Here is a 25,755-nt window from a genome sequence, read left to right on the forward strand (position 1 = left end):
TTAGGCACCTACAAACCGAAAAAGTCTTCCACCAGGGAAACCTAAAACGAATAACCAAAAGAATATGATTCATCTCTCTTTATCTCTTCGAGAAGATGTTAAATTAAGAGAGACAGAAAATGCTTGGAAGCCAGCTAGATTGAAACAACTTGATGTAAATGAAGAAGAAGCTAAGACGTTGCAATTATACAAACGTGTAAGAAGCGTCTTAAACAAACTTACACCTCAAAAATTCAGTACTTTAGTTGAACAAGTTCGTGCTTTGAACATTGATACGCAAGAAAGGTTGCAAGGTGTTATCAACTTGGTCTTTGAAAAGGTAACATCGAAATTATAATGAATATTAATAAATTAATGTTGTAAGCATTAATAAAAAAACAAATATCTATTAAACTACTATTTATTTTCAGGCCGTCGACGAACCCAGTTTTTCTGTTGCGTATGCATTAATGTGTAAAGAATTAGCTATGATTGAGGCATCTGGTAATGATAAAAGTGGCGCTAAGCAAACAGAAAGTTCAGTTAATTTTAGGAAACTGATAATAAGCCGGTGTCAAAAAGAATTTGAAAAGAATCCAATTGATGAGGTTACAAGAACTAATAAGCTCAAAGAAATTGATGAATGTACCGATCCAGTAAGTTGATAAAATTTAATATTACTCGCGTTTTAACATTATTTTCTGATATATATTATTTTAAAATTGAATTTTGTTTTATATATTTCCATTGGATATGTTTGTAGGAAAAAAAGAAGGATTTACTTCTTCAGCTCGAGGAAGAAGAACGTAGAATAAGAATTAAATCTGTAGGAAATATTCGGTAAGTGAAATTATTAACAGTATAAAGAAAATGAATGATATAAAATTAGAAATTGTAAGTCAATATCATCAAAAACAACGTGGTGGTCGTATTGATGACAAATATTTTCTCATTGTACAACTTTTCATTTGTTATAGATTTATTGGAGAACTGTATAAACAAGGTATGCTAACAACGAGCATTATGCATCGTTGCATAATTCACTTATTAGATCAAAATGACGAAGACAGTTTGGAATGTCTGTGTAAACTATTAACAACAATTGGAAAAGACTTAGAATCTAAGAGCAAATATGAAGTGAGTAATAGATACTTTCTATTTAATTACAATATTAATTTCACATTAGAATTTTAAGATAATAATAATAATAATAATAATAATATTCATAAACGTATATTTTTGTCCAATAATAGGAGATGCAAGAATATTTTTGCAAAATGTCAGAAATCGTTTGTCGACGTGGACAAAGTAAAATCAGCTCTAGAATTCGCTTTATGCTACAAGATGTTATTGATTTGAGGGCGAACAAATGGGTGCCTAGGAGAGATGACAGTAACCCTAAAACAATAGACCAAATTCAGAAGGAAGTTGAATCGGAAAGACTCGATACTCAACTTACGAATACTCCATTGAATACACCTAGAAAAGATGATCGCAATGCTGATCGAAAAAGAAATCGTTAGTTAAATTGCATTTTAACTAATTAATCATGTATATATTAATTTATCATGTATCTATATATAACTTAAAAGTACTAAGTTATATATAGCCTCGATATAATTTTTAACTATTTTGCTATGTAGAATTCTTTTTTTCTTTTTTCTAATAAAATACAATTCGAAATTTAGTAATTGATTAGCAAGTAGAAAAGAAAAAGTATACTTGTGTTGTGTATATATCATGGCTTAAACATTTTTTCGTGGACCTGCACGAAACGATAATAATTATATGTATAATATTATTATTATATATATAATATTATTATATATAATAAATAATTTTTGATAACGATTAATAATAAATTTCATCTTAAATAGATATCTAAGAGAAATATTTAACAAAGTTTCGTTCGTATTGTAGGAGGATTTGGGGCCGCGGATGAAGGTGGGTGGAGTCAACCTGTAGGTAGAGCGAGACAAACTTATTCTGTTGAAACAGCTAAACTTAGACAAAAAACTGTAAGTAAAAAGAGAATATATTTAAAATTGATTGTAAACGCATGGTGAAGTCAATAAGAGACAATATTTTTTCATAAATATTATTATTCTTTTCTCTAGACTCCAGTAGATGATCTTATCCTGGGTAGTAGAAACAATTATATGTGGAAAACGTCTACAAATAACACGAAAAATTCAACAAACAAGTTTGCATTGCTTGACAATATAAATACTATAGAACAAGACAGAAGAATGCCCCCTCTTCCTCTTTCTGGGTAACATATTTATTACCTTTTTATTTATTTTTTTTAATGCCATATTTTCTTATCAATTGATATTTAGAATATGATGATTCTCCATTACAGACTAGAGTTTCTGAATTCTTCTATTTTTTTATGATTATAAAATTAATCTGAAGTTATATATCTTCGTATATATATTTTAAAAATTTCTTGTTCAGTCATATTAAGAATTTCTCTTTTCTTTTTTTATGAATATTAGATCGAGATCAACCGGTCCTAGAGATTACGGACGGGATTATAAATCATCTTATGGTATGTACCAGAAAATTATATTACAAATTATAAAATGTTAACACTTAGCTGATCGAGAACAAAATAGATATTCTTATTTTTCCTAAATACAATTTTTTGCCTTTTGTATAAATAAGTTAAAGTTAATGAACACAGTTATATAATTTCTAATTGAAGTTGAATAAAATTAAAAATATATAAATAACTCGTACTCGGTTGGCTCAGTGTGTTAACATTTATTTATAAACTTATTCTCTATATATATATTATTTTGATATGATGATAAATTTTGTTTAGTAGAAAACCTATGAGAGGTTTACTGATTTGTACTTATAGCCAAAAGGATACTGAATTAATATAATATAAAAAACTATTATAGATATAATTTTTGAAAAACGCACATTTTATTAATAATTTCTAATTAATTTTTGTAACAGATGGTAGGAGTTCTCGAAATGGAAGCCACCAATTAAGCAGTGGAGCATCATCCAGTAGAGAAAGCTCATTATTAGACAATGCTCAAAGTCAAAGTGTGTCTATGCCAACACAATCTTTGAAGTCGCCATCGTCTCAACCTGTAACTAGTAATTTGAAACCTCCATTATCCGAAGAAGAATTTACGAAAGTTTTTAATTCCATATTAAAGGATTATCTAAGGGAACATAGTTTAGAGGTAAGTTTCTATTCAATCGTCTTTAATGATCGTTGCAATTTAAAGAAAACATTCCATTGTCAATGGGGTTTTATTATTAAACAATTCATTTTATGTTTACGATACTTTTTCTCTCATTTATGCATGCCCCTTAGATCCATCTCTTTTTATCTTGAGAGATGCTTGAGTCATAGGCATGCAATAATATGCAATACCTTCTCTTTAATCCATCGTAGTAACAAAGTAAATTTATTTTACTATTATTATAGTGTTACTATAATATTGAAGAGAGGACAGATCCATTTATAACATTTCAACACATTTAACACACGTGAAATGGTCTCCCACACTCAGGAAATGTGTCGCCAGTTATTTCTCAGTTAAATAAATGCATTGCAAATGATTACGCGTTTTGATGAAACATTCGTCTGTTATAAATAATATTTCAACATAATGTTTAACGCATAATAATAATAATAAATTCGTGTTGGTGGTGAGTGGCAACCCACGAGTAGGAGCAAGCAACGTAAAATTAACGTACCATTTCAACGTGTTAATTATGTTGAATTGTTTTTTTTTCTTTTTCTTTTCTTTTCTACGCAATCTTAAAAAAAAAAAAAAAGCAAGCGTATTATTAATATTTGATTTAATCGTTTTTCGTTACAGAATGCTATCTCTGATGTTATTCAAACTTTCGATAATACCACGTTTACAAAGTTCGTACGTGAATCGATTAACTACGTTCTTGAAAGATCTCCCCCTGAACGAGAACGAGTTTCGCGACTTATGTCAGAGTTGATTAAAAAAAATGCTATGCCCTTACAACATTTGAAAGATGGGTGAGTGGTTTATTAAGATTATTATTATTATTATTATTTTTATATTTAAGTTAATTTTTAAATGATGATAAAATTCTTTTCGAGAAAAGATAAATATCTTGATGTTCTTTTTATAGCCAAAAGGATACTGAAAATAATATTTCACACGAATAATTATCTTCTTTTTTCTTTATAAGGGTTCAACTATTAACAATCGTGTAATTATTTTTGTGTAGATTCAGCGAAGTTGTGGAATTCGTAGATGACTTAATCATCGACATCCCTAAGATTTGGACTTATCTAGCAGAAGTATTAAGTAAGTATTATTATTTAATAAACTATAGTGCTCTCTTCTCTGTTTTACAGCAGAGAAAAGATGTGTGTACTATTATTCAGAATAATTAAATAATATTATTTATGATGACTTCATATGATACCATAGATGATATGAACCATGCGGGTTTTCTAATAGCTCAACAGGACTGAAATAAAAATAAAATCAATAATTAAAATAATCAAATATTATTATTATTTTTCTAACCACGAATATTATTATTTTCTTCATTTCAGCTCATCCATTAAAAGAAGAAATTATGCCATTGTCTGAAATGAGCAGTATATTTAAAAGCTTGAAAATTCAAGGTTGTGCAGGAAAACTTCTTGGAGAGTTATTAGCTAAATTATCCCAAGAAAAAGGATCCAAATGGGTTGCAGATAAATGGGACCAAAGCAGACTTTCATTAAATGATATTATCGATTCTGAAAGAGAAAGCATTGATAAGATCGCTAAGGAATATGTAAGATTTTCTATTATTAAATTGGGCATTGATATTAATTGTTTCTTTTTTAATTTATTTTACATAACAATATCATTTTTGTTTAATACTATTATAAATCGTTTTCGTGTTTTTTTTTCTTCTTTAGCACCTAGAATTCTTGATTGGAGATTATAATAGTGCCAAAAGCTCTAACAATGACGAGCTTAGTTTACAACAGATTCACGAACATCTAAGAAAGTTAATGAAGGAAAAGTCTTTCGATCAAATAAGTAATTGGATAACAGTTAGTATTTTTTTTTGTATACAATTGCAAAATATTACACTTAGTTTTTATTTTTCCCTATGGACAAGGAATATATTAATGTATCTTTTATTCTTTTTTTTTTTTCTCTTTTTTTTTTATTTATTCCAGGAATTTGTGAATAATAGGGTTAAGGATCCAAAGTTCATAAGAATATTGATGACTGCCATCTTAGAAACATCAATAGGTATATATCATTAAATTGTTAATATTTAATTGTTACAAAAATTGAGACTTGATTTTTTTCTTCATCATTACAATTGGTATTATATTTTCTTTTTTGCAGAACCGCTTAATGAGAATATTTGGAAATTAAATGAAAACACATTCAGTAATTTAGAATTATTGATTCATCGGTACGTCGATACCGACGAAGTACTAGAATTACAATGCCTGTATGCTATTCAAGCTTACATGACAAAAATTGAGTTCCCCTTAGGTAAGTTTCAATTGTTGTTGTTGTTTAATCTTTGACAGAATAATAAAAAATATATTTAACTATATTATAAATCTATAATAATGAATAATAATAATAATTTTGTGTATATTTTAATTAGGCATCCTCCGAAGCGTTATAAACAAATTATCAGGGGACAATATTATATCCTCCGATGCATTTTTGGCTTGGCAAAAGGGTGAAGACCCAGCAGAACACGAAGGGCATAGTGTAGCAATTATGACACTCACGGCATTCTTCACATCCTTACAAGAAGCTGAAGACAGTTCTAGTGTTGAGGACGGACCGAGCAACGTAAATTCCGATCACTTTTGACGGTGCATCGTATTAGAAGGAATAAAAACAGGACATTTTTTTCTCGAGTAAAAAAAAAAAAAAAGAAAAAAAAAAAAAGAAAAAGAAAATGAATAAACAATTCTTTACAGATAAAATAATACAAATTCTTTCAAATAACTGTAAATTTTTTAAAATAGTTATTTGAAACGCGACGGTCTTATCTCTAAACTATAATACACTAAATTTTCAGAAAAGGAAACGGAAAAATAAAAAAAGAAAAGAAAAGAAAAATCAAATCGCGCGAGATAGAAAGAGAGAAGGAGAGAGGTTTTTAAATTAAAAAAAAAAATAATCGTCGTCAATTATTCAATTAATTGATATTGAAAAAGAAAACGCCGATATATATATATATATATATATACATATATATAATAGTATTTGTCGAATTTTTATTTTTATTTGTTTACTTCTGCTTAATTTTTTTGGTTTTTTTTTTTGGGCCTTATTATTTAAACTTTAAAACCATTTCAATGAATTATGTATAATAATTATCTTGCACATTTTTAACCTCTGTACCATAATTATTAATCATCTTCGTTATTTATAGCGTATTTTTTTTTTTTATTTTTTTTTTTTTTTTTAAATACGGTTATTATGTATTCGTTTGTATTTGACAATTTATCTTTTACTTCTTTGGTTTTTATATCGCGTCATTAAATTCTCTAGATTATTATATTGTTACATTTAACTAAACTATTATTACTACCACCCGTACGCACGCGCAACTATCATTTATTCGGTTGTATTTCCGCGTTTTATATTTGAAACAAAGAAATAAAAGATAAAAAAAAGGAACAGAAAAGAAAAGAAAAACAAGCTATTTCTCGCAATATTTATTAAACAGAAAGGACACATTTATAAAATGCGGTAATTTTATCTTTTAATTAACGGTCCTTTCCAATATTTCAAATTTCATTTCGGTGATGTAAATTTTGCAGATATATATTTAAATTAATAAAATAATTAAATTTCAAAGAACTTTTATTTTATATCTAAACTCTCTTAATAATTGCTTGTAAATGTAAATTTGTAACGTAATTAATTATTAATTTAATCTGTAAAAAAATAATGAATTTATTCTTATTATTATATTATTATTATTATTACTATTATTATTATTATTATTATTATTATTATTATTATTAATATTAATCGAATAATTTTACTAATTTAATTATTATGTTATTTAGTTATTATATTGAATATTTAAAATTAACTGAGCGTAATAACCTCTTAAATATTAAACGAAAGAAATTTTTGTATTTTTAATAACAATATAAATTAATGGTATTTATATATGTATTGCAAATAGAAATAAGATTTAAAACATCGTCATTATTCCGGTCCGTTTATATAATGACACACACACATTTGTACATAGAAAAGAAGATCATTAAAAATTGATGCAAGATAATTATAATGATTCATTGAAACGGTTTTTAAGATTAAAGTAAATAAAGGGAAAGAAGAAAAGTAAATGAATAAAAGTAAAATATATAAATAAAAAAAAAAAGAAAAAAAAACGTACTAACATATATATATGGTTTTCTTATATCTCGCGAAGTGTTGTTTTCTGATAATGGTCGATCGCTAATATATAAAATAACGGAACTGAAAATATATGTTGTCTCTTAATTACGGGGGAAAAACAGAAAAAAATCTGGTTACGAGTTTGTGTTATATTTTTACTTACATCAAAACGAACGAAGAGAAATAAAATAAACCACTGCAAAAATAAACCAAAGTGCTAAACACAAGGATTTAGATTAAAAAACTAATTGTGAATGAAGAAAAAATGAAGAAAAGAAATGGGGGAAAAAGACAAAAAAAAATAAATAAATAAATAAATAAAACAAATAAAAACCAGCCACGAGAGCGGTCAATTTTAAACGAAGGAATTTCCAGGATTTTACGAAGCTCCGATGAATAAATAGATAACCAAGTCTGATGATACGAATAAAAAAAAATGTGGTTCTTCCTATTATTTTAAAACGAACGTCGTTATTATACATACACACACGGAAATATAATAATTTATATATCTTTGAAGATAACAAATGTATCTTAATAAAAAGAAGAAGAAGAAAGAAGAAAGGAAAAGCAGCCAGAAACAGCAGTGTTCAAACGCGATATAGGAAAAAATAAGAAAAATGAATGAAAAAAAGAAAAAAAAAAAGGAAGATACGCAGAAAATTTTAGGACTTTATAATAGCCTAGAAGTAAAGTGTGCTGATGATGAAGATCAAATAATGGAAGAAGAAGATGATGATATAATAGTGCATATTATAAAAAAAAAAAATGTGGTGTGCATATTAAGGCGCTATTTTTTAACACTAGCTATTTACAACCAATCATTAAAGAAGAAGAAGAAGAAGAAGAGAAAAGTATAATTGAATGGGAATGAATCGTTTGTGCATGTTCCATGTGACACACATAATACAACCAACACATTTAACACACACAAACATAATCGGTGCACTTTGGAATTGTATAAAAATTATTACTTATATCGATTACAATGATATAATGTGCAAAATGATTCTCTCATTCTCAAATATACCTTTATTCGTATGAAATGGTGGAAAAAAACAAAGTAGAATGAAAAAAAGAAAAAAAAAAAATTGGTTTACTTGAATTTATACGTAAAATATAAAAAATATAAAAACTCTACCCATTGGAGAATTATTAATACAAAACAAAAAGGAAAAAAAAAAAAAAGTAACTTATGTTTTGTCGATATATTGTTGTCCGCTTAAAAACTTTGTCTAATATCTCTCTGTATGCGAGAAAAAAAAGCGTGATTGCTTTTAAATAAAAAAAAAGGGGGGTTGGCGGGCGGCGGCACACAACCAACAACAACAACACAACACACAAAATCGAGACGGATATATAACTTAAATAACGAGAGCAAACAAAAAAAAAATAACAGAGAATAATAAGATACCAAGAAAATCGAATGTGCTTTTTCATTCCTTATAAAAGAAAAAAAAAAAATATATAGTTTATTTTAACTTTTTTCTACGGATTTGACTTTCATAAAATATGTGCATGTTCTAACAAAAGAACGGAAAGACTATGTTTAATTATCTCTTAGGATATATATATATATATAGTATAATTGTTCATATAATTATTAAATATGTTGTACATAATAATTCGCTGGAAATATTATTATTCTACGGCAACTCTCACGATACGAGAAAGAAATGGGGGTTAGGGGAGGTGTTTATTATTAAGGGTCCGACAGATATTGTCATTGTTATTTTATATATATAGATATACACACACACATATAGATATATATATATATGAAACTACAAAGATTATATCACTTATTTGTCACTTACAATATTTCAAAAGTATATTATTATTATTATTAATATTCCTTTATCGCATGTCCAGCGGTTCTTCTCTTATAAGTTTATTATTATTATTATTATTATTATTTGGATAATGTAATTTTTTGTGTAGTTTTTTCTTTTGTTTTTTTTTTCTTTGCGTTTGGAGAACCGCTCGTGCGTAATTGTTATAAATTAATTATTATCATTTTTAGCAATCGCTCTTTTTTTTTTTTCTTTCTTTCTTTTTTATTTCATTTCATTATTTTCTTTTTTTCTATCGTATAATATTAATAAATCATTATTTTCATTATTATTATTATTATTATTATTATTATTATTATTATTAATAATTTTATTTTCTCTCTTTTTTTTCTTCTTCTTCTTCTTCTTAATACAATGTTAATAAGTTTCCTTCATAAAATTGTATAAAAATATTATAATCATAATTTGTTTGTCACATCGTTAAAAAGCGAGAGAAAAAGGGGATACAAGTGAGAAGAGAGTAGTTGGTAGTTTATCAGAGAAAGAAATAGACAAAAGAGATTATTAGATTTTCACTCTGTTTTTTTTTTTCTTTTGTCTATTTTCTTCTTGTTTTTTTCCTTTTTTTTTTTTTTTTTTTCTTTTCTTTTTTCATCTTCGTCTAATTATAATAAGTGGGAGGAGAAGATTTCGTTTGATCGAATTCGTAACAAAAAAATAAATAAATAAAAAGAAAAAAATCGAAATAGAGAAACAATGCCACCAGTGCAACCCAAAAAAAAAAGAAAAGAAAACGACCGACAGGAATTTAAACATGATTATTAAAAAAAAAAAAAAAAAACTACTCGCGTAACACACACCCACGTGTCTCTCCTTGAATGAACGCATTCTACTTAAAACACCTGGATAGAATGTATCGTTTGACGAGACAACAACAATAAAAGAAAAAAAATGTATAATTCAATTTCAAGAAAGAAATTTAAGAAAAAAAAAAAAAGGAAGGAAAGAAAGAAAGAAAGAAAAAGGCGTAAGCTATATAGATAAATAAAAATTATACTAATTTATAATTAATTATATAAAATGATGAAATATATATAAGGGGACGTGTTTTATTTAAAAAAAAAACACGTGGATATAATGGATGCACACTGAGAGAGAGAGAGAGAGAGAGAGAAAAAGAAAGAGTGTGTGAGATAAAAAAAAAAAACAATGTGTGAGATGGTAATTTAGTGTAAATAAATAAGTAAATAATTAATTAATTAATTATAATTAAATATAATTAAATGAATAATAATGTAAGCTCCGATTGTAAACCAACTAAATAGGCTGGAGATTGGTAGGAATATACGATTATGGTCTTTCGTATATCGTTATACATAAGACCATCGTGCTATAAACAAATAACGCGTATGATGAACACTTGCATATATATATAACATGTGTACTTAGGTACATATTTACACATTAAAAAACATGACGATACACACACACTACACATATACAATTGACACGCAAAGAAGAAAAATTTGGCATAATGATGAATATATATGTGTGTGTACATACATCATATATACATATGTATGTGTATGTATACATATGTATATATGTACATATATACATATTATATACATAAAAAAAAATATTGCTAGGAACTTATAGAGTAAAAACAGACGAGTATACACATAAAAAAAAAAAAACTTCTATAATAAATATGCCTATGGAAAAAAAAAAATAAAAAAAAAAAATGAACAACTCCATGCCATATCGTTGTCAATTTATTTTTTGTTTTTCTATACGAACGTATGGGGGATGATTTGTGTTAAACGTATATATTCATATATATATATATATATATGTATATATTATTTTGACCAGAATATTTATTTTCCAATTTCAATTTTTATATAGATAATAGTAGATAGGAATTAAGGAAGTATTATTTTAAAAGTAAGTAACAAAAAATCCAGGTATTAAAGATGATAATCATTGATACGTAAATAATAATCAAGATATTAAATTTTTGTTAATTTTCTGTAATGTTATAATCAATCTGTTTCTTTCGAATTTTTATTAACAATTCTAACTTTGACTAGCTGAAATTTTTAGAAAGGAGACACCTTTTGATTCTTTTTTTTTAAATAAAATAGGACAAACAAACAGTTGCATATTTGTTTGCATATATCTCCATTTGATAATCATATAATAATAATAAAGTATAGAAAAATATATTACAATAGAAAGGTGCATAGACTATAATAATATTTTACTAATCATAATTATTTATTTTTAAATGGGGGATATGCATTTTTTAATATGCATTTTCTGACACCAGATGGCGCCACCGTACGAGAGTAGTGACCGATACGTAGATTAGAGATACGACCATAAGTGTTAGGTTATTCTGTCGTATTCGTGTATAACCTTGTTAGTATTTAAATATAAATCGAACGTTAATTTTAATTGTTTATTTAAATATTAACGTGATTTATTGTTTGTTATCCTTTTAAATATTGTTTTTTAGACTACATATTAAAAATAGTAATTCGATCACCACTTTATATCCGATGATATAATAATAATGATGATGATGATAATGATTATTATGATGATCGTCTTAATAAAACGAAGAAGTGCACAAGTGTATTAAAGGTAACCCTTTCTTGAAGAATAAGTGTACAAAAGTATTAACAAATTCTTATTTTATTATTTCGAAATACGAATAAAAGAAATCGTATCGATTATCTCACGTCTCGAATCGTTATCCTTGTTTTTTTCTTTTAAATATATAATGATCTCGTGACATGTAAAAAGAAAAAGGATAATGTATTTTTTAAATTATATTTCTTACTTAAGCACCGATTAATTCTTGTAAAATAATGGCAAAAAAAGGTAACGAGACGAGAAATAAACGTTAGGAAAAAAAATAGTGAATAATTTTGCATTTGTTTAGTAGTCAAGAGTAATATTGTTCACTAAACAAAAACAAAAAAAATATATAACTGTTTTGGTATCGATTGTGTGTAAGAAATTAAGTATAGAATGTTGATTACACGCGTACCGAATTATATTTAACACTCGTGCACATTCGCGTCGTAAAAAAACGATCACGTTTAAATATATATATATATATGTATTGTTTTTAATCGTTGTTTTTAATCGTCCTACGAATTTATTATGCGTTTTCGATATATAAACGACGATATAGTAGAGTATTTAAATAGCGTTGTCTCGGTTGGAATATTTGTTCGGCCATTAAAAAGATGGCGCGAGAATGCACTGAGGATGGTCTTGTGCTTACCAAAATGGTGGTAGGAGCCGAGGGTCACGTGACACTTGCGTCGCAGGGGCGCTTGTCGCGCGACCATCCGAGGCCAGCCATTTTGATTAGTAACATGGCGTCAGCGGAGATTAATATGGCGTCCTCGGACATAATAACCGAAGTCGAGCCAGAAATCCAGGAGGTCGAAATCGAAACAATACCGGTTGAAATACCTTGCGAAACGGTGGAAACGACTATCGAAGGGGACGATGGCCAGCCTATGATCGCATTGCAACCATTACCGGAGCCAGGCCGTGAAGAAATCATTCTACAGACGCAAGAGGAAATCGTCGGCGCCGATCCACTAAGCGTGTACGATCAGATACCCGTACCAGAGAACGACATTTATGTCGAATCGAGTCCTGGACCATCGAGAAAGGGTACGAAGAAGGCTAGAAAAGGTGGAGCTGCCAGATATCGAACATCCGATCACGCAATATTCGGTGAAATGGGTTCGGAAACGAAAACAAGAAAGTGGGAGCAGAAGCAAGTGCAAATCAAAACCCTTGAAGGTGAATTCTCGGTGACAATGTGGGCATCTGGGACTGATGATGGTAAGTTTTCAATGGATCAATTATCGTTTTAGTAAATGAACCCTTATCAAATGTCATTTCAATTGCTTTTATATGAACTCGTCTATCTGCTTCTTTCTAACGGCTATAATACCCCAATGCACGCTAGCGTAACGTACTTCCGGTAGGTCTACCAAATCGATACTCCAATTTGGCTTGCTTCGCTAAAAAGAATAACTTTTCTTGGTTGCACGATTATTCGTTTTATCCATGTCACAACGTTGACAGTCTGCGTTGTTTGTTTTGATCGAAGGAACGCCATTATGCTGCCAGGGGGCAGCCATATTTTGAAAATGGCTTCTTTTGCTCAATTTACCTCTTGAGGAGTAAAATGGCGTCGGAACCTCGTTCTACGCGTAATGGAGCTCTTTCCCCCCACACCCGCTCACCTCCCTCTTTCGATCTTTAAATGCGTTTTTTTCGTATTCAAAATTTCATGTATTTCTATATTAATTATCCTCTTATTTTCTTTGTCTTTTATTCCTCTTAACTTGGTTAGAATATCCTTTAGTCTTTGTCAAAGAAATAATGCTATACGAAAAAGAAAAATTAATTAAAAGATAATTTTTTTTTTAACATATGAAACGTACCTTTTATATCGTTTCTTATTTCCAGATATTTTGATAACCCGTTAAGACGATCTTTATCCAAGTAAATTGATAAAGTATGCACAGACTTTTTTTTCAAAATATTTAGAAGAATCTAGCAAGTACATAATATGATGTAATAATTAATTTACAAGAGACTGAATCACATTGTAGAAGTTCATAGTAGAAGAAGAATCTAATAATGCATCAGAATAACGAAAAGAATTCTAGTAACTCTTGATTTATCCAATGTTACAGATGAAGGCTCTAATCCAGAACCTGATCCAGATTTTACTGAATATATGACAGGCAAGCCAAACACAAAGTTTAATCATTCTGGAAGTTCTGTTTCCGATGGAATGCCTGGTCTCGATTTATCAGATCCTAAACAGCTAGCGGAATTTGCCAGACCTGGGCATAAAATGAAAGTACGCAAGCCACCTGTTATGGATGGTGCAGAACGCACAATTGCTTGTCCTCACAAAGGCTGTACAAAAATGTTTCGGGATAACAGTGCTATGCGTAAGCACTTGCATACACATGGACCTAGAGTACATGTATGCGCAGAATGTGGGAAGGCTTTTGTTGAAAGTTCAAAATTAAAGAGGCACCAGTTAGTGCACACTGGAGAGAAACCTTTTCAATGTACATTCGAGGGATGCGGCAAAAGATTTAGCCTTGATTTTAATTTGCGTACCCATGTCAGAATCCACACAGGTGACAGACCATATGTATGTCCATTTGATGGATGTAGCAAAAAGTTTGCACAATCCACGAATCTTAAATCACACATATTGACCCATGCCAAGGCTAAGTAAGTTTTCATCATTTTTATTTGTACAATATTAAACAATTATATTTATATTTATATCTAGGTTAAGGTTTAGATTTAGATTATTTAGATTGTATCACACAACTTCGTATGTACATATATATACATCGCAGATCGCGGAATACAATTGGAAGACAAGTACAACAAATTCAACTTCAACAACCTCAATTCGTCCAAGTCGAAGTTGCGGATGTGGATAACCAACAATTTATTGTCTATGCTGATTAGCCCCCCCAAATATTGATCTCGTATCCTGGTGAATCTATTATGGAATATCATAACCACTAATTATTAACATAAGCAGTGTAAATATTTTCAAGATACAGCAAGCGGCAAAGGAAATCAGTCGTTAAAACTATTAGTTATGGTAAGAGAACGAGTTAATTAAATAATTAATACCTCTGTGCTTAGATATGGATTAACTAAAACATCGAGGGTATTGCGCTCTCCAAAACTCATTGATAAACAGTGTACTTTTTAAGACAATGCGAGGTGAAACGATGCACATTGCTCTGTGCTAAGTCAGACTTTTTAAAAAAATCTAGTGCGCCGTCGTAATGTGTAACTGTACATATTTATAATTAAAGTAAAATATTGTATACAGTATATTTTGGAGAAATTCAAATAAGAATAAACCCACAAAATACATTTTTTCTGTTAGACTCAATTGTACCATTTTAGTGCAACGGATCTTGTACGCCATTTACCGTAATTGTCGTTATCGACAATAATCGTACTAGCTGTATTATCCTAAATTAAAATATATATAAAATATATTGCAATGCTCAATAATCGCGAGTGTTTTTAATAGCGTCTGACCAATTAAAAAGAAGGATGCATTGTATTGTCAGCCTCGCAAATTTTAATCGAAAATTATTGATTCGTGCAATAGTCATTTCGGAACCATTCAAAAGCTTTTAAAACAACGTACGAGTGTACATTCATAAAATCATATTTATAATTGTATTTTATGTGTTGTCGGATTGCAGAATAAAGCAATAGATATAGATAGTTTTAATATTAACTGTATTTAATAGCTATGTAGCGTGCATTTCATTACACTATTATTCATAATAAATTGCATATCATAGTTTTATACATAGAGCAACATGCAGGCGGTTATATGCATACTTATAATTCAGCGTATATGACGATGATTCAAATGGCGAAAAATTTTACCAACGAAACTTAATTTATAGATTTATAAATAATATTTGCTGTAAAGCACTTTCTTTGGTACAATATGAATGTACTTTACAGAAATATCTATGGTTTTTATAAATATATTCGTTTAACAGGAATAATCTATAGTTTGTGTTTAGAAATTATGATTTTAATACGAGCTTAAGAATATTTAATATAATTTCAAATATTTGCTCACATATTAAACTTGTACATTAATATATTTTATATATAATACGTTTCAATATTAATAAGTTTTATTTTAATAGGTTGGAACGTAGTGTGATTTTTTTTTAATTATTTGTAATATCATCTTATTTTACATTGTCACGCAATGCAATTTTCCAAAATTGCTTGCAAATGGTAATTACTCTTCATAAATCTAGTCACGAAATTTTTGTTTTTGTAAGCCTTTACAAATTTTTAGCCTGTTTTGCCCGAATTTTGTTTCTTTTTTTTTTTTAGTAACTTCAGTATATTTTGTATATATTTTTTATTATCATGGCTTTGCTATGTATATCTTACACGTAAATTTGTTTAAGATCGTTGGAATAAAAAAGTTGTACTAAATGGTTTCTCTAACATAATGATTGAAAGGGATCAATTGATATTTAATTAATCGTCGCTTTTTTTTCTTTTTTTCATTTAAATGGTATATTTTTAACTATATATATAGTGCAAAAATCTAGGCAAAAATACCTAAATGATATTATATAGACATCTTTTGGTCTACAAAAATAATACAGTCCTTTCTAATTTTGTAAAGAAAATCAATTTATGCATTGAATTTTACTATTGTCTTATTATACTCTTTTCTATTGTCTTACAAATTTATTAAATAATACATTTATGCGATAAGAATTCATATGGAAAGTAACAGCACGATGTGACTAAATTACAATTTTTAATAGGAAAAAAAGGGATAGAGAGGAATAAGTTAATTTTGTTGTTGTTTTTGTTTTTTCTTCAAAATTTAAGTTCTTTTTTTCTTGCGCATAACGTGTTCCTTGATTGTAGATATTCTTAATTTCAAATTTATTAATATCTTCCAGATCGACCATCTCTACCTTTGTCGTCTCTTCCCTTTCGTCGATCCTTTGATCTTGATCTTCTATCCCTCGATCTTGATCTACGTTTTCTATCCCGACCACGTGATCTGGATCGAGATCTTGATCGACCTTTACCACCTTTTTTGCGACTATACAAATATCGTCGCAATTCACGTGAAATAGGTTTTAAGTGCATAAAATTACAAAATCCTGAACGTGTACACTCACTGCAAAAATTGAGATAGAAGAATTTACAATTACAATATATATTTTATCTCAGAATTATTATATTGTTTTAAGCGGAGAGAAGAGAGTCAATTTTGTATATACCCCATTTCATATTGACGACAGCAAGCTTCTCTGAAATCGGTTACAGGAGAAAGTTCAGCGTAAACTGGTCTTCCCCCAAACCATCTATTATTTAAATCGTTGACTGCTCTTTCGGCATCTTCCTCTCTTCGAAATTTGATGTACACATTACCGACTAAGTGATCACCGAGGTTGTCACAAACATTCATTTCTTCAATTTCACCGTACTTATCCTCACATTCAACAAACACATCTTCAAAAAAGTTATCGTAGTGTTCTTGCATTTCTTCATCTGATACGTTTGCCACTACTACAATTGGATTAAAAAGAACTTAAGTAAAATCAAGATTTTTAAATAAAGATAATATATACTTATTTTAAAATATAGATTTTTTTTACTGTGTACTTACAATGAGAGCCATCTGCACTTTTTGCAGAGTTTTGAGGATTTACATAAAGGTTTTGCAACAAGCATGTCTAGACAAAAAATAAAGTTTCAATTATATAAGTTATATACACAATGATTGAACAAAAAAAAAACAAACTATTAAAACTCGTGTCTTGTACATACTTGACTGAAAGTAGGTTTATTGTGAATTCTTGAACACCTATCACCGTGACGACAAGCACCAATTTTAAAATAAAATGAACAATTTACTCTAAAACAAAGAGTCAAATGTATCTATTAGTTATTTAATAATGTATACAGAGTGCTAACTTAAAGAGTTAAAACAAAGCTTACTTGTCTTTTTCAGTACCAAATATAGATGCCAAATATTCCGCCATTACGTATTATTTTCTACGTTTATGTTTAAATTCTTCAGTCTAAAACACGCTACAAACGACAGCTGGAATACATTGCATTTATCGTTCTTTCAGTTTATTATAAAATGGCGTCTTAGGGTGCAACCCCATGGTGGCGCTAAACGTTGATTTTGAGCGTCGAAATATGCCTCCATCTAGCGGAAATAAATAAAGTCGTGTCGGTAATAGTAGAGTCCTAATTTTTTTTTTAATATCGACCGTTGTTAATGGCTGTTTCTACTTTAATAATATTGACCGTCGATAACTTTAATATAAAGTATTACCGACGTGGAGTAAAATAAATGTGAAATTTACTATTACCGACAGTCGGTTTCGTTAAAGTAGAAAACTGCAATTACCGACTGTCGATATTTGTCATTACCGACGGTAGATAAGATAAAGGTAGAGCACTACTATTACCGATATCGCCTTAGCAATGTTACTAGAATTTCAATAAATTTTAAACTTGCTTATTTTTCTAGTAACTTTTTTCAATTATTAATAACTATTTATATAATTAATTAATAAATCTAGAAATTATTTTTGTGCTATTATCAACACATATTAACGGCTTAAGAAGATATCATTTATCGATAATTGAAACGATTATTATTTTCTATACAAACCGTTTGAGGACGCAACACGAACGTTAATTCGACATTTTGAATATTAAAAAATGGCAACTACTGTTCTACTTGACTGCCGGCAAGAAGAGAGATAAACTATCGAGGTATTAGATTGATGACCTTGTCATTCGATTATTTTTAAACTAACGTTTATATCCGTGATCGATTTCTAAGTGAAATATATTTTTCGAATAATCGAATGTACCATAAGATCACGACATATATTTATACAACTTGTGACTAAATGAAATTTCATAAACTAACGGTCAAATTACACAAAATTATCATGCATCAATGATTATATAATTGATAATTAACTAACGATAAGAGAATGAATAATAATAATTATAATAATATCAGAGAAACAATGGTTTATGTAGTCACGAACATAGTGATAGTAGATCGCAGTAGGAATGACGATGTAACGATGATTAAAAACTGTGATAAATGTAGTCGTAAATATTGAAATATATCTACATATGTTTTCGCATTATTTCAGTACAGTTTTCATAATATATACAAACACAATATTCATCGTCTTGCAGTATGAACTGATGATGCATTTACATATTTTTCAGATTAGCGAAGAAATAATATAATTATGCCTTTAAAAAAAGAAAATAACATTTGAAGATAGAGATTAAACTAAAGTAAACTAAAGTCAAAAGTAAAGTAAGTCAAATGTAACTTTAACTAAAGTAACATGAAACAATGTGAATCTTAAAAACGTATAATATTAATTGTTTTTTGTCCAGACGAAAAGAAAGAAATCTCTCAAGTTACAAGGAAACGAAGGAAAGAAAAAAAATAAAAGGGAGAAAAAAAGGAAGAAAAAGGAAGAAAAAGGAAAAAAAAGGAAAAAAAAGGAAAAAAAAAGGAAAAATAAGTATATACGTGAATTTTCATTTAACGTTGGACATGGAGGGTGTATCCATGATGGAGGAGAAGAGGGACCCCGTTAGGACGACTCTCGAAAGCTTCATAGAGGGAAAGGATTTTCGTTTGGAAGTAGAATGAAATATAAAGCTCGTCGTCGTGTGGTGGAACTGGACGTGTAAGTACGTGCGTGTGCGTATATGCGGCTCTGCGTAGGTGCGCGCGCGCGCACTCGTGCATGCGTGCGTAAACCATAGGGTGGTGGTAGAGGAGGGTGAAAGGGAGGAAACAGAGGGACAGAGGAGACGCGTCGTAGACGTAAGCGAGAGAACGAACGGTAGATGATGAGGTAGAAGGAGGGTGAGAGAGGGTGAGAGAGACGCGAGGAAAACGAGGGCTGCCAGAAGGTACAGTGGAGAGGGGGTTGAAGAGCAGGGAGTAGGGAGAGGACTCTGCACCGCGACGCTACGGGGTGGTTGCCCTCGTCTGCGCTTTGTGGGAAATGCCCGCTCAATAACGCGTAGGTCCTCGTCTGCCCCTTCTCACCCTCGGAGTCATCACGGCAAGGGCCACTGCCCCAAAAGGCACGGCTACACCCGTCGATTTACCCTTATCCTACCTCCTTCCCTTCCCTTCCCTTCCTTTCCTTTTCTTTTCTTTTATTTTATTTTCTTTCCTTTCCTTTTCTTTCTTTTTCTTTCCTTCCATCTTTTCCACCCTCAACTTTCTTTCCTTCTTCGACGGAGCTTTGACTACTACCTACCTGTAGGTATAGTAATACCTACCTACTACTACCTATTACCTATCTATCTACCTACCTACCTACCTACCTACTACCTACCTACCCTCAGTCTTCGTTTATCCGCTTCTATCGAACAAATCGCCCCCTCAATGCGTTCGAAAAGGTCGTACCCTGCCCTTTCTCTCTCTTTCTTTCTTTCCTTCCTTCCTTCCTTCTCGGCCGTTTGTTTTTTCTTTTCCCTTTTCTCTTATTCTCCTCTCCCGCAATATATTTTACGCTGACCGAAGCAGGACGAACCAACCTGCATCGATCCGTTCCCTTTTTCGTACATTGGAATTATTGTAAATGCATCTTATTCGATCACCATGGTAACGATTCCCCCTATCTTCTATTTTTGCGAGCCCAGACTATGACGTCTTCGATAGCTTGAACTTTCACCTTTTCATTTGAGGAAAATTATAATCATTCAAATAATCATGTTAATCTTTAGCTTTTCATCATCAATTTTGATATTATGCAATTTTGTAAACGATTGAAACTAGAAGATCGATCCTATAGAAATAGTTTGATTTATATATTTGAGTTAAAGCATAAATGAAAGATATTTCATTTGTTATTAATTTTAATAATATGATATTAGCAATTATTAGATCCGTAAGCATTCTTTATTCGTGCGTGGTATCCTACGAAAAATAAGAAACGCGATTACGGTTTCCGTAGCGGATGCCGTAACGGTGCATCCAGGGACTATCGGATCAATAAGCGTTCTTCTTTTATCATAAAACGCATTTTCCTCTAAATATTCTTGGTCAATCTTTTGTCTTCTCACCTCACCCCCCCTCATCCTCCTTTTTTTCAATAGGTCTCATTTCGTTAGATAAATTCAATTGAACGGTTACAAGAATATATTAGAAATGACCTGTTCAATCAATAAATTACATATACATATAGAGATGTAATTCGTGAAATGAATTTATTACAAAATAGCTCGAGTATGAATCACACTTTTCGTATCTAATAAACTATAAACGATATAGTTTGTAAGACTGACTTGTATAATACGAATGTTACAGAGAGAAGAAGAAGATTCTGCATTTTCTTGGCATCATTGGACAAAAACTTAATCCATGTTTATTCGGTTTGGATAGTATATGGCATGCGTGCAGATAGATACATAGATACCAGTCGCCTGCATCTATTTATATCGTCGACGAACCACGGTGCAACTGACCGTGTGGCCTTGACTTCCTGTTGACCCGACTGCCCCTAGGGAATTTTGGCGTACTCATTGGATTTCTGGGGACGACGACGTCGTTGGAGGAGTACAATCGATGCACCTCGCTCGGCCTTTCTTTCTTCCCCGAGAGAACAGGATTACTAGTTCGTTTTAACGGAAAACGAACGTTTTCTATGCTATCAGCAGATATTATTGACTTTAGTGCCTGTTCATAGGCAACTTGTCCAACGATCCAACCTGCCTATCATTGCGTTATCTTTAAATTGATATATAAATGTATATTACTTACATAGACGTACCTTATATTGGCTCGATTAGTATATAGAAAATGTGATCATTTATTATGATTCAATTGTAAAATTGTTCTCATAGCATTGTCAATGATGATTAATCTTTCAACATTGTTCATATTTTGGAAATGTTTCCTTCTTTTATTTCTATTACTATTCGATAAATATAAGTTGTGTATAGTGTATAGTTAGATTATATATATATAAATATAGATGTATATACATATATATATTAATTATAAATATAAGTTGTATAGTGTATAGTTAGATTATATATATATAAATATAAATGTAATATACATACATATTAATTATTATTTATATATATATAAATTAAATATATTATTATATATATTAATTATTAATTATTTTATATATATTTATAGATAAATGAAGATTTACAGAAGATAATAATCGATGATTATATCATCAACTATTTTCTATCTAATTCGAGAAAAATGAATTATTGTTGAAATACAAATAGATAAAAAAGATAAAGAAGATAACAATAGAAAGAAGAAAACCATCACGAATCTAGGATGGTATTAAAGATGTCAAGGGATGAAAGTTTACGATCTTGACCTTGTGCATGGATTTGTAATGAATGAGGGAGAAACTGAGAGTGTGAGACACGTGTAACGACATCGTTCGAAAGCTAAAACCTTTCTACTTTCTTACTTGCTTTGAATTTTAATTTTTTTGTCACATCAATATGAATCTTTTGATAAACGAGGAATCAAGAATGAATTTAACATTAATACTATGGAATCATATGTTCAATATTTTTAGAATTAATAACAAAAATATGTGGATATTTCGAAAGGTACTATGATTACTAGTAACTCATATAATATAAAATATAATCCTTTCATGGTAAAATATATGGCACCCCCATTTTCAACTAACAATGGCAACACTAGTATACCTCGGATATTTTTAAAACTTTATGGGAAATCGTTTAAAACAATACACTGCATCCTTTCAGAAGAAAACATGAAAATTCGAGTTTAAAGTGTCTAAAAAAAAATAATACTGGACCCCTTTTAAATCTAATAATTTCTCATTTGCAATTTTATACTTTGACAAGTATAAAAAAACGTGCCACCTCTTCGAACATCGTGTGATTCTATTAGGAATCGAAATCTTTTGTGAAATTTGTCTCAAATTTTTTCAAATGTTAACCGGATAACATGAATGGCAAGAAAGTGGCACGCGTGATAAAAAGAAAAAAGTCGTGCCACCTCTTGGCACATCGTGTTATCCTGTTGGAAATTTTTTATTCGGAGAGAAAAATCGTTGACATATTTCTAAAAATTTAGGAAATATTAATAGAAGAATACGAACTGCAAATTGGTGGCACGTAAAAATAATTCAATTCGAGTAGCAATGATTGTATGAATTTTGTATAGTTTATAAATAACGTTATAATATATAATGTAAAATAATGCACGTGTAATATTATATATAATATTATTATTATTATTAAATATTATTAATAAATTATATATAATATTATTTAATGTTATATACGATTAGATATATAATTATAATATTATTTCATTTCATATAACTCACTATTAAAATATTTGAAAATATTTCTAATACATTTTGATAGTTAACAATCTATTCGATAAATAATTTGATTTATCTTCGTATATACGTTCACCGATGATGTGTATTGTTCTAAATGATTCTAACAATTGTATAAAATTTAAAAAATATTTGACATATATGAAAATGATGTTGTTCCTCGTTAATTTTCTTATAGTAATATTTGTAGTCATAAAATATTATTAAAATTATATGGTAGATTTTTGAAAATGATAATACGTATATGAAATATTTCAAATTGTAAAGAAAAAAGAAAATTTGTCGTTTAAAATAAGTTAGTCAATTTTTTTGTTTGAACGAACCCCACCCGGGTATCGCGTTCGTCTTGCAAGCAAAGATTTATCGTATTAGATTAGAGACGATTCATTTGTATGCGTCATCGCATTGTATCTTCGAAGTATCAAAATATTTAACGAGGTACATTGTTCTTTTGCCTTTGTCCGATATATAAAAGTATAATAGTAAATATGATACTTGAAGAAAAAGAACAAAAAAAAAAAAAGATAAAACGTAAGAATAAAGAACAATGAGAAATAATCGTTAAAAACGAAGCGCTTATCAGTAAACTAGATAAAATACTAATGAAGATATTCAATAACAATAAGATATTCTATTATTTTCTTTAATTTATTATAACGACTAATCGTTTATATTCTAATTAGTATAATTAACGTTTTTATATATTTCCTCTTTGTTTCATTACGTTAAAAATATAATAAAAAATAATAATAAATAATAATAAACAAATATAATATAATAATAATATAAATAATATAATAAAATATATAATTCAAACGTTAAAAATATAATAAACCCGACATCTCATACTTTTTAATGATAATTTGTTCTATTTATAAAATATATATATATATAAATAATTATATAAAGCAAAGATTTCAAATCATACTTCGATAATCAATGAGTTAACTCATTGTTTTTACAAATATAACGCATATAAGTTAACGCTAGAGAATGAACGAGATTACGATTTAAAGGGAAAATAATGCTAATCGAATAAAAAAAAAATGTATTTTCTTTATGCGCTCAAAAGAGCGAATATAATGTTTATGCAATAAAATTTACAATGAAACGTTAGTCTGACATCGAGGAACAAGGCGCGAGAAAGGTCTGCTTCTGGTTACGTCAACGACCTATTAACATTTTCGAAACGGTCGTAAACGCGGCGGTTCTCAAAGTATGGACTCCGTTAGAGTTTTACTCAAACATATTTATAATAATAATAATAATAATATAATCGTCCAAATAATTACATTGTATTTCATTAAACGTATACTCGTGTTTTCTATTTTTCTTATATTTCTTTTCTTTTTTCTATTTCAATCGGTTTTATTTTTTCATCGCGAAAATGTTTCGTGAATTTGTTTGTTAATACACGGGAATAAAACACCGTATGAGAATTAAAAAAAATGAAACGAGAGAGAGATAGGTAGGTAAACCGATCGATATTAGATTCCAACGTACGTTCGTTCATTCAAACGTTTAACAAATCATTCGAACAAATTTGAGGATCTCTGTTACATTGGATCAATCTCAGAAGTAGTCAAACATATCTAAAGAGATTGGGAGGACAATATTGTGTATTGTCGAGCTGGTAATATTATAAAGAAAAAGAAGAAAGAAAAAACAAATCAAAGGAATGTATTAAAAAGTATTTAAGAAACAAGAACAGACAGGTTGTCCCTCGAAAGTAGTCTTCTTTTCTTTTCTTTTCTTTTCTTTTCTTCTATCTCTCTCTCTCTCTCTTTCTTTCGTTCGTGGGGAAGAAAAGTGCGAGAGAAGCAACGAAAAATATTCGGTTCCACCAGGTCCTACGCCATTCGGTAAGGAATCTCAAGCCGATCGCAAATATGCGTCGCATCTTCCAACTGCAGTGCTTCGCGACACTGGATCGACCAATCGGCGGGCTTTAATTTTTACTGATACAATGGCGAAAACGAAACAGTGAGAGAGAGAGAGAGAGAGAGAGAAAGAGAACTAGCCAACCAGCCAGACAGCCGGACGGACAGACAGACAGACAGACGGACAGAAATAAAGAAAGAAAAGAAAAGAAAGAAAGATGAAAGAGAAACAACGCAAAAGTTTAGCGCAAAACGTAAAGAGAAATTCGTTTCGGTTGCATGGACATTAGGTCGCATCGAAAAATAACTGCAAGGAAAATCGATTTCGCTTCGTGTGTAAAGTCGAAACGAGAAAAGTCAACGACCACGAAGGAAGGGATTTTGGAGGGAAGGTGGAAGAAGAAGAAGAAGAAGAAGAAGAAGAAGCAGAGAGAGAGGCAAAAAAAAATCTCTCCTGACCTCGAGAGGGAGTATAAGTGAGCGAGGTCGTTCTACGATCGATAACGCGACTTTCTCGCGAGAGAAGGCGCGACCAAAGTTCTTCGAGCGACGACCACAGGGCCGTGGGATAATCGATCTTGCCCTACGACGAAAGGAGAACCCTCCTATCTGTCTCTGTCTCTGTCTGTCTCTGTTTGTCTCTCTCTCTCTCTTCCTTTTCTTCTTCACTCCCTCTACTTCCATC

General features: G+C 29.8%; 3 protein-coding genes and 1 non-coding gene across 8 annotated transcripts in view; 3 read left to right on the top strand and 1 right to left on the bottom strand.

Annotated features, from left to right (window-relative positions):
• Positions 1–6,080, top strand: part of LOC122517679 (eukaryotic translation initiation factor 4 gamma 3-like) — a 45,533-nt gene extending 39,453 nt beyond the window's left edge. For all 5 annotated transcript variants that reach the window (XM_043636197.1, XM_043636195.1, XM_043636196.1 and 2 more), the window contains 16 exons: positions 5–319; positions 411–635; positions 743–819; positions 957–1,116; positions 1,233–1,497; positions 1,900–1,997; positions 2,097–2,251; positions 2,478–2,530; positions 2,947–3,182; positions 3,828–4,000; positions 4,216–4,295; positions 4,550–4,776; positions 4,904–5,041; positions 5,171–5,246; positions 5,346–5,498; positions 5,617–6,080. In XM_043636197.1, the coding sequence (XP_043492132.1) occupies positions 5–319; positions 411–635; positions 743–819; positions 957–1,116; positions 1,233–1,497; positions 1,900–1,997; positions 2,097–2,251; positions 2,478–2,530; positions 2,947–3,182; positions 3,828–4,000; positions 4,216–4,295; positions 4,550–4,776; positions 4,904–5,041; positions 5,171–5,246; positions 5,346–5,498; positions 5,617–5,831 (2,646 nt within the window). In that variant the 3' untranslated portion in view covers positions 5,832–6,080. The remainder of the gene's footprint in view (positions 1–4; positions 320–410; positions 636–742; positions 820–956; positions 1,117–1,232; positions 1,498–1,899; positions 1,998–2,096; positions 2,252–2,477; positions 2,531–2,946; positions 3,183–3,827; positions 4,001–4,215; positions 4,296–4,549; positions 4,777–4,903; positions 5,042–5,170; positions 5,247–5,345; positions 5,499–5,616) is intronic.
• LOC122517888 lies at positions 3,303–3,459 on the top strand. The gene has a single exon (XR_006303941.1). It is a non-coding gene; the product is annotated as a small nucleolar RNA SNORA53 (small nucleolar RNA).
• A 6,327-nt stretch (positions 6,081–12,407) lies between the features above and the next one.
• On the top strand, positions 12,408–15,091 carry LOC122517878 (transcriptional repressor protein YY1-like). The gene is made up of 3 exons (XM_043636483.1): positions 12,408–13,048; positions 13,912–14,467; positions 14,599–15,091. The coding sequence occupies exons 1-3, from the start codon at positions 12,436–12,438 to the stop codon at positions 14,711–14,713; spliced, it is 1,284 nt and encodes a 427-aa protein (XP_043492418.1). The 5' UTR covers positions 12,408–12,435; the 3' UTR covers positions 14,714–15,091.
• Positions 15,092–16,449: 1,358 nt separating this feature from the next.
• Positions 16,450–17,948, bottom strand: LOC122517879 (splicing factor U2af 38 kDa subunit-like). The gene is made up of 5 exons (XM_043636485.1): positions 17,768–17,948; positions 17,597–17,684; positions 17,436–17,502; positions 17,047–17,335; positions 16,450–16,943 (listed from the first exon to the last, which is right to left on the bottom strand). The coding sequence occupies exons 1-5, from the start codon at positions 17,809–17,811 to the stop codon at positions 16,706–16,708; spliced, it is 726 nt and encodes a 241-aa protein (XP_043492420.1). The 5' UTR covers positions 17,812–17,948; the 3' UTR covers positions 16,450–16,705.
• Between the last annotated feature and the right edge of the window lie 7,807 nt (positions 17,949–25,755).

The sequence above is a fragment of the Polistes fuscatus genome, unplaced genomic scaffold (genome assembly GCF_010416935.1).
Source record: "Polistes fuscatus isolate 324 unplaced genomic scaffold, CU_Pfus_HIC Scaffold21, whole genome shotgun sequence".
NCBI classification, from domain to species: Eukaryota; Metazoa; Arthropoda; class Insecta; order Hymenoptera; family Vespidae; genus Polistes; species Polistes fuscatus.